This window comes from Orbicella franksi, chromosome 12 (assembly GCF_964199315.1).
Source record: "Orbicella franksi chromosome 12, jaOrbFran1.1, whole genome shotgun sequence".
Classification (NCBI taxonomy): Eukaryota; Metazoa; Cnidaria; class Anthozoa; order Scleractinia; family Merulinidae; genus Orbicella; species Orbicella franksi.
Window position 1 is genome coordinate 25972776 of NC_138156.1, and position 13775 is coordinate 25986550.

The 13775-nt window shown below is 39.5% G+C and overlaps 1 protein-coding gene across 1 annotated transcript in view; it reads left to right on the forward strand.

The window, feature by feature from the left end:
* The window catches only part of LOC145462927 (uncharacterized), a 21161-nt gene extending 12858 nt beyond the window's left edge, over positions 1–8303 (forward strand). Inside the window, exons 5-14 of the mRNA XM_081446597.1 lie at positions 665–1048; positions 1681–1900; positions 2507–2733; positions 3329–3513; positions 4103–4189; positions 4381–4572; positions 4921–5138; positions 5837–5877; positions 6666–6762; positions 7411–8303. Coding sequence (XP_081302723.1) covers positions 665–1048; positions 1681–1900; positions 2507–2733; positions 3329–3513; positions 4103–4189; positions 4381–4572; positions 4921–5138; positions 5837–5877; positions 6666–6762; positions 7411–7693 — 1934 coding nt within the window. The 3' untranslated portion in view covers positions 7694–8303. The remainder of the gene's footprint in view (positions 1–664; positions 1049–1680; positions 1901–2506; positions 2734–3328; positions 3514–4102; positions 4190–4380; positions 4573–4920; positions 5139–5836; positions 5878–6665; positions 6763–7410) is intronic.
* The last annotated feature ends 5472 nt before the right edge of the window (positions 8304–13775 follow it).

Here is a 13775-nt window from a genome sequence, read left to right on the forward strand (position 1 = left end):
AGAGGACCTTGGTACCTCTTAGGGGTTCTTTTCAAAATTTCCGACCAGCACCTCCGCCCTTTTTATATCGGAGTCCCCCATAGGTTTCAATCCACTCAGGTTTAAAAGAGTTAAATCTGATTCGTTATTCAGTATAGATTTGTCATTCTGTGCTTTAATTTGCATTGCTGCCAAGATTTTGTTATACATTTATTGTATAAATCCATCACGTTTAACTCCTATCAACATTACTTTTCATGTAGTTCCATTGGTGCGACGAGAATAAACCTGGTAACGTAGAAGGTAAAGTCTGCATACGGGCCAAGTGGCCCATCAGGCAGTCGCTTATCCCCGGTTTCAGTAGCATGAAGCGACTAGGAGTATTTCTACTCCCCTCTGGATGGGTTACTACTATCGAAGGGTAACCTTCCCCCCCTCCCCAGCATTAAATTCACGGGTACCCATCTATACACCTGGGTGAAGAGAGGCACTTTGAAGGTGTAAGGTGTCTTGCCCAAGAACGTAACACAATGTCCCTGGCCAGGGCTTGACCCCGGACCGCTCATTTTGAAGGTGAGCGCACTGACCATGAGGCCACCGCGCCTCCACAGAGTAAACCTGGGCGTGCCCTAAATTGACGCTTTGTGAAATTTAATAAAGTTATTGTGATGAATTCTTCCCATAGCTTTGATAGCAATCTACGCATTGACAGAGAACCAGACCATCAGTCTGTATCTTGATGGAGTTTTCACAGCAAGAGCAAATGACAGCCTGACGGTTGTCAAAGATCAGCACGAACGTCAAGCGATACACGTGGAAGATCCGTCTGCTGACGCTGAGGTTTACTTTCTGTCGTCGTCCAGCAATGGTGCCAGAACTGACGACAGATCGTGGAGATGTTCAAATGAATACCACGAGGGTTGGTTTCTTCCTAATTTTAGCGATACTTCATGGCCGAGACCTCGGGTGGGTGCTGGTAGTACGTTTTTCATATCACCAGATGCTAAGTGGATCGGATATTCTCTGGCTAAAAGTAATAGGATCTTCTGTCGGTGGAAAACCACAGAAGGTAAGAGAATTTTCGTACACGGCCATCCACCAGGATCTCGGTCAGTGGGGATCGAGAAAAAGCGGGCGGGCGACCAGCGGGGTCTGGAAGTAAAACAGAAAACAACCTGGAGAGAGCCTAGAATAGGTTACCAGATTAATTTCTTTATAGCAGTTGCCAGCGCATACACAAATATGTCTTAAAACAGCCTGAGCTTAAAACGCAGTAGGCTACAAGCCAGGATTAAAATAACAAAGAATTAGTGTGCTTACGAAGCCATACATACCTCGAAGTTGCAGATCCGTTAGGCTTCAAGGTTCGTAGCTGAGGCAAAGTCTCGTGAGCCAAAGTTTAATGTCGTTTGCGCCATTGAATTACTTTTAATAGCTTAGCTGAAGAATTTCAATCAAATATACTCCGAGACGACGTAATTACTGGAGCTTACTGGATAGTAAAGTCGCCCAGACAGAAGCAAATTTGGCTGACATAACGTTGTCGACGTTTCTAGATGTCAAATGTTGACATTTTGCAGAAGTATAAAAAGTCCTTTACTAACTGCAATTTCTGTTTATTTCACTTAGAGCCTGACCTCCACATAGTTCCCAGCTACAACACCCCAAGTTTAGGCCTTCTAATACCTGTTTCTTCTTTAGGACCACAAATGACAATTTCTCCCACCAGCTCGATAAGTTCTACAACAACGGTCGTGAGGCCTTCATCAAGTTCACAAAGAAAGTCTAGTGACACGGACTCGAGCAACTCGAAAACGAAGAGGCTTTCTACGTTACTTATCGTGGTGATTGCTGTCGGTGGTGGTGTAACGGTTGGGCTAGCTGTTTCTTGCTACATTTGGAGAAGACGGAACAGTGAAAGGTTTTTATCATTCTTTTTCAGTATTAGAATATAACTATTGTACATGTTGGGTACAGGTTATAATTAATCGATTTTTCGGTGAAGGTGAAGTGGGCATTCATCCGGCATGGATGAATATATTTGCCACTTGGTCAAAGTCAGTCTGGATATTCACCAGTACTAGGATTAGGCGAGCAATTCTTTCAGTATAATTTTCATAGGTAAGGATTAAGAAATTATGAAAGTCACGATCTGCTAGACTGTTCACAGCCTCTCTATTTTTCAACGTACGCGAAAAAAAAAAAGCGTGCGGCGAAGCGAGCGCGAAGCAAGCGGACAGCGGAAGGCGAGCGAAGCGAGCCTAACTAAGAATAGATATGTTCACAGGCCTCTATTTTTCTCGGTCCCCACCCCCTACTCCGTCAAGTCTCCCGTTTTGCGCTGGCGCCCAGTTCTCTCTCAATTCTATCCGCGAATTCAATGATCGAATAAAAATACGAGAAAATAGAGGTCTGTGAACAGTCTACGATCTACAGCATGGAAAATATTCCACGCAAGTTTTTTCGCCCGTGTTTTTTTTTTTTAAATAATGCACGTAAATGTGATGCATGACAATTGATGTTGCAGGAAAAATGATGAGCACCAGCTACAAATGAAAGATGAGACGAGAGATAAATGGGAATTGAAGAGTAATGAAGTCACTATATATGAAGAGCTCGGTCATGGCGCCTTTGGTAAAGTTTGCAAAGGAATCATGAAAGCCCCTTTGGGTATAAAGACAGGTCAATCTGTTAGTAACACATCAAAGACAATTGCAAACTCTACAATAGCTGTAGCCGTAAAGATGCTTCAAGGTATGTTACGTTGGTTTTTACGAGTGCATAAGCATAACCTCAGGCTTCGTCCATACTACATCGGAGAAACTTGAGAACAAAGGTTAACACTGAAAACCCATCAAATGTTTTCCGTCCACACTACGCCGGAGAACTTTGAAAACGCAACAATCACAGGTCATGTTGGATTTGTGTTCGAGGAAAACTCGGTCAGGGAAATCATATGATCTTATTTTATTAACCAAGCTAGGTCGGTCGTGTGTACAGACCTCACTACGTTCGGTCTGTACTCACGACCTCGGTCAAGATTCTCCCACACAGACCTCCTGCTCGGTTAATAAGAGCTAAATAAAGTTCCGTGTGCATCATATTTGAAACACTTGTTTCACATTCACGCCGCTGCAAGTTATGCTTTGCTTACGTTTAAAAACAGAACGCTTGAAAAAGCAAAGTTGTTTTTCTTTTGGTGAACCTTTTTACCCAGGCAGGCATGGTCGGAGTTACGTCGTAGTAGCATTAATTTCCAGTAACAGGTTGGCTGGCTATTCCTGATCATAAACTTGACACGAGATTAGTAGCTGTATTATTTCACGCTTTTCACGCTTAATCCTTTCAGACAATGCCACTCCTGATCAGATGAACGATTTCATAGAAGAAATTACCCTGATGAAAGCTGTTGGTTCACACAAGAATATCGTGAGTTTGATTGGCTGTTGTACCAAGTCCACGCCAAATTTCCTCATCGTGGAGTTTGCAGCAAAAGGAGACTTACTTTCTTATCTGAGAGAACGACGAAAAAAGGTAAACGCTTAAATGTACCCTGAATTGAAGAAAGAATCGGACGCTGATGAGGTACGAGTTGAAATAACGGGACCGGTGCTTGTGCTCTGACTTTCAAATTCCAACATTACGCAGCAAAGTTTCACACTACTCGGATCTTACTGATCTATTTTAGATAATATAATCACAGATACAAATCACATCGACCATCAACTCATTCATTAAAGTGACTTACTACAGACATATTCTAAAATTTCTTTTTCTTTCATTTGTTTTCTCGTTTTTTGCTTTCTTTTCATTTGTCTCATCAAGCATTTCGAGAGGTTATAGGTTAGAGACTTCAAAGAGGACTAAAGACGGGTCTTTTAGATAAGGAATCGACTAAGCTTTTGTCCGAGTCGAAAAAAACACATGGCTCAGATAAAGAGATGGATGTATCAGCGGCGTAGTCGTTAGTTAGAGTTCCATAGTGCGCCCTGGCAAGTTTATTTCGTCCGTTCAAGCACAATCGTGGAAACTACAACGAGAAATGAGAGACTACCCAAACAAATTAACCATTACTCAGCATATGACTTGTAAGGCCTTGTAATCTTTGCTTTCTGATTTCCAGGTAAAATACACGAATAAGGATTACGTAGACATACGCAAAGACACTTCAGATGCACCAGGATCATTGAACAAGGATAGTTCAGGCATTGTAAGTCATGTTTCATTTAGTAATCTTCTGAATATAACAACTAAAATGTAGTGTTTGTTATGATTACCTCCTCATCGAGGTAATAAATTCTCCAGATGTACCCACAGACAGGGCATTTTGTCTTTGTTATTAGTGTGCCCTGATTGCCGAATAAGTTCTTTTGAAGTTATTCTAGTCTATACTACCTGCAGTATTGTGGGCCAGGTGTAAATGACATTGCCCAAGTCAACGTCGCCTTCTCGAAAACGGACAGCAGCATTGATGTAACATTTAAGAGCGTTCACGCCTTGAATGATGAAGAACAAGATAAAGGTGTCGATGAAGACGATTCTATAACCCCTCAGAACATGATGTCCTTCTCCTGGCAAATAGCACAAGGAATGGTAAGTGAGAAAAGATTTGTTCTTTGTAATTGTAGTGTTAGTGTAGTCGGTTGTTCAAAGTGCAACAATGCAGGAAAGTGTCAATTAATTACCTTACGAATCTTTCCTGACCCAACATTCCTTTCGAGTCTCGGGAGACTTGATTATCCGCCTTCGGGCTTTTTTCTTGGGAATCATGTATGCTCAAAGAGAATTGCCTTATTTTACTCCTCGTCCTGTTCCCGACCGCTGAATCTCCTCTTTGCATTCTCATAACGACAACTGCACGATTATTGTTGACAGTTGTCAGATTTGTTACACCACTTAAGTTTTCCTTTGTCCACAGTTAATGATATTTCTTGTGTCTAGCAATACTTATCAGCAAAAGGCATTGTTCATCGAGATCTTGCCGCTCGCAACGTCTTAGTCTGTGACAACAAACTTGTCAAAGTCGCTGATTTTGGCTTGGCGCGGAGCACGCTGGGAGAGAATGTCTATCACATGACAGGTCAACACAATAAGCTTCCTGTGAAGTGGATGTCACCTGAGGCCATAAATGACGGTGTTTTTACCACAAAGAGTGACGTGTAAGTAAAATATTGGACTTGTAGGCAATGTTTTTACACGTTAAATTGAGGGCTCTTTTGCGCGATTTTTCAAGATAATTTGATGAAACGATGAAATAATGTTGTGCTCGGATATCGAATTTTAACATATGACTGAGGAAACTACTTCATTTTGATTAGCTGAGAGTAGACCAATTTATCGTTAATTTTTATTTCGCAAAGTAATGCAAAGAGACGAGCGCACTTTAGTTTTCATCTCAGTCAAGTACTAACCCTATATCTCATGTCAAACGAGTATGCTTACATGAAGTACTAGTCTACTTCTAGTCTCTTGGATCACGTGACAGCCGTGTTTGTAGCTTCGCTGCGTTTCTTAGTGCAATAAAATAAGTTTGTTTTGCGAACTCTGTGGTCTATCCGCCTGTCGTTAAATCATGAAAGCTCGAGCAATTAAGGATTTACAGCAATCGTGATATTTGGAAATTCTTCCATGACACTCGTCTAAAGGCTCGTGCATTTTGAAAAAAATTTCAAATATCGCTGATGGTGTAAATCCTAATTGCACTCGTTTCCATGTAATTACCAATGCAAATTGAGACCAAGCCATAATGAGAACATTGTCTTAGTATAAGGAAAGTCAACGAAACTAGGTGTTTAAATGAGAGTGAGTCCCAAAAATACACGAAAATGTATTTATTTTATTTGTATTTTGTGCCTAGATGGTCATATGGCGTTCTTCTCTGGGAAATTGCGACTCTTGGTAAGTTTTCTAGTGTGCTTTATGTTACACAAAACTTGTTTTAACATTTTTGTCAATCAGTTGCCCGAGAACAAGCCGAGAACATTTGCACGGGCTACGCTACGCTGACAACAGTATCCTATAAGTCGGTTAATGGTACATCTCCTAGCTATTTGGTTAATAAGCTTTGCTGTCGCTCTCACTCTGGATCTTTGAGACCTGTCACCAATGAACTGTTAGATCAGCCGCGGTTTTTCACGAAAACTTATGGTGACAGGGCATTTAGTGTACATGCCCCAGGATTATGGGATATGTGTATCTGTTAAGACGTCACTCAATTTAGAAAAACCTTGACATTTGACCCTATCCCGTTAATACGCCCACCCCGTTAATACGGTCAAATGTTCATGGCCAGTTGGTGACCGTATTAACGGGGTTCCACTGTATTAATGATAAAGGCATACAAGCTCATCACAGCACGCAAATACAATCACTTCATATTAAACGTTTGACTCAGAGTTGACTGTAGAATGATTATGACATCATGAGGCGTGCCGCTTTAGCCTGAAATGGACTGGGACGCGATATGGGCCGCTAACACTTGTCTAAGAGACCTGAGAGAAAAGACCGGATGCCAAACAGACTACATGAATATCGGCTGGACATGTCACTTTCAGAATCAGACTAAATACTGATTTATTATTAGAGGTCGGTTTGACCTGCCCCGCGACACTGTTTGAATAATATAAAAAATGTAATTTATAAGTGAGATGAAAGTTGGTATTAAACGAGATGAACTTTATTTCTAGGAGGGTTCCCTTACCCTGGCATTAAAAACAGAGAACTTATGAAACTTCTGAGAAGAGGGTACAGAATGGAAAAACCAGATACATGCTCAGAGGAGTTGTAAGTCACATTTTTATGGTGATGAAGGTGGGGGGAGAAGGGAGGAGGAAGGGAGGAGGAAGTATATTGTTCAGTTAGATTATTTGTGCCAAAAAACTGGATTGGAATGATCACGTATGCACGAGGTTTTCATTTCAAAATGTCAATATGCCTTTTAGGAAAATCAAAGAATTTCTCTTCTCTTCTCTTCTCTTTCAAAGGTATTGCTAAAACTTATTAATAATTCATCAAGTTTAAAGAAAGGAAATCATGGCCGTAACGGTGTTTGGATATTAGCATATATTTTTTATGATTTTGTTTCTTCATTTTCCCCTCAGTTTTAATTACTTTCGATTGAGAAGATGTAGCAAACACTCAAGACCTTGTTTGACCGTATTTCCAAACACCTCGAAGTTTGTCTAAAATACCTCACTACTCGTCGTATTTTCAACTCTGTCCTCGGTGTCTGGAAGTATGGTAACACACAGTCTTGAGTGTGTGATATACTACATCTAAAAATAAAGTCGAGAAGGAGATCTATCAGTTGAGAATGGGAAGTACAGGGCACGTGTTTGTTTTTTCAGGGCTGGAGGTTTGAGGCAAAAGCCCATTTTAGACATTCAAAGTGTTTTATAGCGGCGCTTATTTTCCATCTGCATTTTTACACAGCTATCAAATGATGAGGCGCTGCTGGGTGGACAATCCTGATGTGCGGCCAACCTTTACCGAACTGTGCCAAGAACTAGAGGAGTGGATACTAAGAGAAATTCCATATCTGGACATGGATCAGTTAAATGAAGATCAACCGTACTATGACGCGTCAGCAGTATCACTGTCCAGCGGATCTTCATGCGACGGACATGCTCCTGGACAAAGTGTCGACCCAAACACCGCCGCAGACAATTTGTCCTGCGATGACAACGAAGTTACATCCCAATCTACAAAATTTTAAACAATATTAGGGCAATCAACGCAGGAAAAATCAGGTTTCCTTTAAAATTGTTAGTAGTGTACCTCAGATGAATAGACCAACTTATTCATGAATTCATTTGCCTTGAGTTAATGAGATAAGGATGGTAGAACTGGTTTAATGAGATACAGGATATTGCTTGGCTGTTGCTGTGGTCCGCTCTGATGATGCTGGTACCTCTTCAGCAGAATCCTTCCCGCCGAATCGCTTTGCTCTTCGCCGCTGGCGCCCGTGAGCCTGCTCGCAGGCTAATCGAGCCTAAAACGGAAATGAGGGCGTTTCCTTTATTATTTTTTCTTCAAGTACACCCTAAAAGACACTTTGAAAGCTAAAAATAGTGACGTTTCCTCACCAAGAATCCCTTATTTACAACCTTAAGCGAGACGAAGAACATCCCAGACCTTTTCTTATGGGACTCCTATTTATATGAGAGTGTTTGCATCTTGGAACACATCTGAGCAAACTGACCTGTAAACTAAGGGACGAAAAACTAGGAGCATGTGTTACAAAGCTTGTATAAGAAAGAATAATGATTTTGTAAATATTTAGAGTTTTACAGGAAATAGCATAAACGCAATGAAATAAACTTGAAGTGCGCAAGAATTGACGCAACCAGACTTTTCTTAAACTAATTTAAAATATTGTCCGTTCTTTTTTTCTGATATTGGAAACCGGTTGGTAAACGGGAGTAGATTCTTGCTTATCGCAGAACCATGGCAGGTTAATTACTACTTATTTCTAAAACAGAAAAACAATTATTTAGCGTCCGACTAAAATATTTAATTTACAGTACAGCATAAGACTTTAAGCGTATCAAGAAATGGTCTATTGTTCCGGCTCAAAAATGAATAGCCTTTTGTTCTTGGTAGCCCTGAGGGACTTCGTCCGAAGCCAAGCTAAAATCGACGCCGTTGTTCGGAAAACTTTCGGCACAACAATTAAGCTGCACTTGAATGAACTCAATTTTAGTTAACAATTCTAGAACGATGGAGTCGTGATTCACAAAAAATACGTTGAGAGTAAAGCGAAAATTATTAAAGAGCGGAGAAACGCTACCCAAAACATCGCGTCTGTAATTTTAATTAGTGTGATATTTGTTCTCTGATTTCTTTCCGCTGGAAATCACTGTGGACATCAATTGGTCGGCGAAAAGATGCGCGAGCTTCGAAGCGCTGTTAAGAACTATTAATCTCTGGCCGAATGCTGTACTGAAAGCAGTCTCTCCTCCTGCTTTTCAATCCGTGGGTCGAACGCGGGAACAGCAGGAGCGCGGGGCGAGCGGCTTTTGCCGCTTGATTATCGCGCTCGCTATTTTCGCGTTTATCCTACACTGATCTTATGGGTTTTAGAGCAAAAGAGAGCCTGTTCGCAATCTAGCCAGATGCGAACTTCACTTTCACTCCCACGCATGGTGAGTTTACCAGGTTAGAGCAATTTTAAAGCAAGAACATGCCTTACTTGTCGGCAGCTTTTACTTTCACCTTTAAATACACGAGTACAACCGCCACCCCACCAGCCACCCCACCGCAACTATTTGCACCGACAGGATTATACCAATACCATCTCCCCTCGGGCGAATTTGTCTTCCATTCAGTCTCTCCGATCGTTTAAATTTCGTGCTCGTTTGGTAATCGGAAATTTCAAAAACTCCCGCGGGCATTTAGAAGCTTATACCGCCATTGTTTCAAAATGGCCATATAAGACCAATTTTGGGTCTTATAACAATGCCTATTGTTATCAATGTTGAGCCGGTGGTCTTGATACGATTAGTTCCAAAGCTCTTAGTTTTATTGGTTGAAATACATGATAATTTGTGTTATTTTCTCGTCCGTGTATCTGTAAAACCTTGAAGGTTCAGTAAAGTATCATTTCTATAGATACTGTTCCAGTATAAGACTTTGATCCTGTAAATTTTGTATTTAAGGGTGCCTTGGAGATCGACAAATGCAGTCACAAACGCAGATGACGCGGCTGAAACTAGCTTTGCATACGGCCGGTGCACCTGAAATTTGAATTAACCAATCAGGATTCAAATGACGTCAAGTGAAAGTTAACATGAAGGCATTGAAGTTGGGCAACTTTTCTCACAAGATACGGCATTTTAAAAATATTTCCGAAAATAAGAATAACAAACTATATCGGTCGTAAAAAGTCAGTGGATCAGGAAACGGTTAGCACGATTTTTACTTGGCAGACTCTATAATTTACATTATTATACGGCTAGCTCCGTGAGCGGGCAAGATGAATCAAATGCTGCGCTGTGATTGGCTACCCGAGCGGGCAAGATGGAGCTATCTTGCCCGCTCGGGACTACCCGCCGTGTCTCGCAAAAAAATTTCCCCGAAAGCCATATAATAAATCCTTTATTGACCAAGCTTGTTCGGTCAAGATGGCTGGATATTGACCTCGTTCTTTTTTTGCGAGTTTATGGACCTCGACTCCGTCTCGGTCCATAAACAAGCAAAAAAAGAACTTGTCCAATATCCAGCCATCTTGACCTCACACTTGGTCAACAACCCATACATATCATCACAAGTTTTCTCGTGGCAGGTTTGGGTGGTTACTTAAGCTTATGTGTTGGCGCATGTACCGTTATAAACCTATTTCTTGTGGCTTGTCTGTGACGTGCTTTATCGAAATCATATTGGATCTGCTGTCGGTATCGCAGAGGTCATGAGTTCGAATCCCGTTCAAGCTTGAATTTTTTTCAGGCTTTAATTTCACAACTGCTTAAGTTGTGTATATAACTGCGATGATCAATCATGTCTTCATATCTTTCTCGATAGTTCAAATATATGATCTTTCATATATACACTTGTACATCAGGAACGTGGTTGATTAACAGTTACTGAGCAAACACAAGTTTATTTCTGACATTAATGACTTTGTTTTTCCAACACCTAGATTGTTCTCGACATTTTGTTAATTTCTTTCTTTCATTCAAACGGAAAAAAAGTAGAATTTTATTTTTTGAATTAAGGTATATTGCAGAAAAGAAAACATACTGTGCATCCCGGAATCATTCGCACGAACCTTTTCTAAAAAACCTGTAAACTGCGTTGAAGAATCGTAAATTAATCTTGTGTCAAATTTGTCTCAGACTTAATCTATAAAACTCCTTTGACTCAGAAAGAAAATTAACATTTGGAGATTAAGTAAAGTTAACGTGCAACCAACAGCATTCAAGTGTTTAACTTATTTGTCAAAAAAAAAAGGGAAGCGTATGTTTAAATTTAAGTGAATTGCACAGCTAAAATATGTTCAACGGGAGTAGAAACCAGTTTCAAATGTACTTCTTTTATTTGAAAAAAAAAAAGTCAGTACAGTTTTGAACAAGATGGAATAGAGCGCCGAAAAGTACTCCGAAATGAACATTTATCATTCTTCAATCAGCTAGCACAGTTTCTCGCCATGCATCGAACCATTTTAAGGGAAAGCAAAATTCAATTTGTTTCCTCTGTTTACATTTTTGTTTTTTAAATTTGTATATTGATGACAGTTATATAACAAGACAATCATCAATTTACCTGAAGTCATTCTCTCTGAATAAATCGAACCTCCCTCATTCTTTCTCTGTAAAGAACAACACGCCCCATTTTGTTTCTCTTTGTCGTACTTTAAGTTTTGCTCACGTAACTGTTAAGAAACCACGGTGTAACCGACATTTGGTTCGAAGGCACAAAAACTGAAGACTTTTGCAAGGGACAAAACCTTGAGAAAAACAGATTGTATTTCACCTGCAGTTAGATAAAGAATGGTTTGAAAGGTAGGTGCAACTTCTTAATTTTGTTAATACGTTGGCAGACCTAATATCCCCGCACGCATATCTTGTCTCACTAATCAGTCGTAACGAGGTAAAACAAATACTTGATTCGTCATGATAACCTATGGCTAGAAAACCCAGCACATTACTCAGTAAAGGCAGTATAGTATTCTCACAGAGTTTAAAATTGAGTGTAAACTCGATGAATTAAATTACAAACATATCTAACCAAAAACTGACTTGGCTTGTTTCCACGGGTGTAAATAATTGATTATAACTAATTGTTGAAAAGCACGGGTGGAACAATATCAGTATTTTTCAATCGATTCTTTCCATTGTAAAAGCTTTCCAGAGGCACTTTCTGGATGTAGAATGAAGACAAAACTGAGTAGCATCTATTAATGTACCTCTGTTTTAAAACCTGTCACTTCTCTTGAATCTGAAATACGGAGAAAAGAAACAAAGGGGGAAAAGAAACTCAAACTTTAGGGAAAAAAGTTCGGAAAAAAGGTTTTAAACTCGCCGGAAATTGAATTAATAGTTTAATGCCACGCTTATTCATAGCTATTAAGTACAAATTGCGTGTTACAGTAGGCCAGAATTTAAAATGTTTAAGGCAAAACAGAATTAACCGAGTTTACGGTTTCCGTCTTATATCATGTAAATGTGCCGATCGATTTCAAAGTTTTCTCAATCATTCCCATAAATAGTGCGTTTATAGTTATTCAACTTATGAGGCTAAGGGGAAAAAATATAGGAAGTTTAATTCGAGTCTGTGTTACGGCTAGGTACAGTAAAACAAAATATGGATAAAGATTCCAGAGCTACCCTGCCATTATCAACCTTTCATTGAACTCCACAAAGAACGTCATGTAATTTAATTTAATAATACTTTGCCACATACATATACGTTAAAAAAAAAAAGCAAAAAATAGCGGCATAATAGTAGGGTTAAACTCATGCAATTTCCATTCTAGAGCCACTCCTTCATTAAAAATTAAAAGATAAAATTCTAAGTGTCTGTTATAAAAAATCTGGTTTGCTGAAACAAGTTCGTGGTCAAGTGATCATGACTTGTGGGTGGGAAGGCTTGAAGGACCAGAGATATTCGCCCCCCTGTTCAGGTTAATGGTGCCGTATGGATACTAGCCCGTGCGGACTCATACAGGCGGTCAATAAGTCTGTTGTCATAATTATACTTTCCATTAACAAACCCGGACATTTTCCGGTTGGCTATAATTTTGAGGTGATCAAAAATGTTTAGTTACCCTTGTCACATGTTGTAAGAATGAAGATATGAATACAAAAGAGCAAAGTACCATCAATTATCAGCTTAAAACTTTCAAACTCAGGTAAAAAATCGTTGAATGTTAGTCGTCAGTTTGGTTAAAGTTTACAACTTGTTTTTGGCCAATAACAGATGGATAAAATTCTTTTTCAAACATAATTTATTAAGCAATATGGCTTTATACGCTGTTAAATTGATATTTCTGCTGTATCTTTACTTCTTTACGAAGTAGTCATTTTTCTTGTGTAAAAACGTTTCTGACTACTTATGTTTTGTGTAGTTTGAGATTATTTAAACTCAAAACTGAAGAACAAACAATATAAACAGAAAACCTGACCGAAAAATTACTAAACTCAAATTAAAATTCTCGCTAATCTTGGGTTAGCTTAATCGGGCTTTGAACAACCCGCCCCTGGTATTTAATTTTTGAAATCTATGGTAATTGATATGAGAGTCGTAGGCAATTATGTTCAGTCTGTTTTATGTTCAGTTTGTTTTATGTTCAGTCTGTTTTATGTTTCCATTTTGGTTGTACCCTTCTCGAGGGTCATTTCTCGAAGGGTTTCTTTTAATTATCGTGGTGATTACTTAATGGTGTCACTCAAGTTGGTTTATTTCACCTTCCTATCAACCAAAAGGCAAACAAGGCATGATTTCCAGATCACAATCGCTTGTTATTTGTTGTAGAAAACGAGGACTATTATGACTCTTTAAGAGAAGTTCGGAACACTCAGCCGAGCGACTTCAGAGGAGAAACCCACAAACAACGCCGCCAGCTATCACTTTGAAACAGATGCTATAGTATTAATGAAGTCCTTTTTGTCTTTGCATCATGCCAATATCTTGATGAAGCGCACTAATTTATGTACTAATAAACAGAAATACCTTAATTAATTATCAAGTGAATTTAACATCAATCTTGTTTCAGATAATTTCAACGGCACTGCCCAGACACTGAAGAAATAATGGTCCCAGTCTTTTTCGGTATCTTATTGCTGTGTACACGACTCATT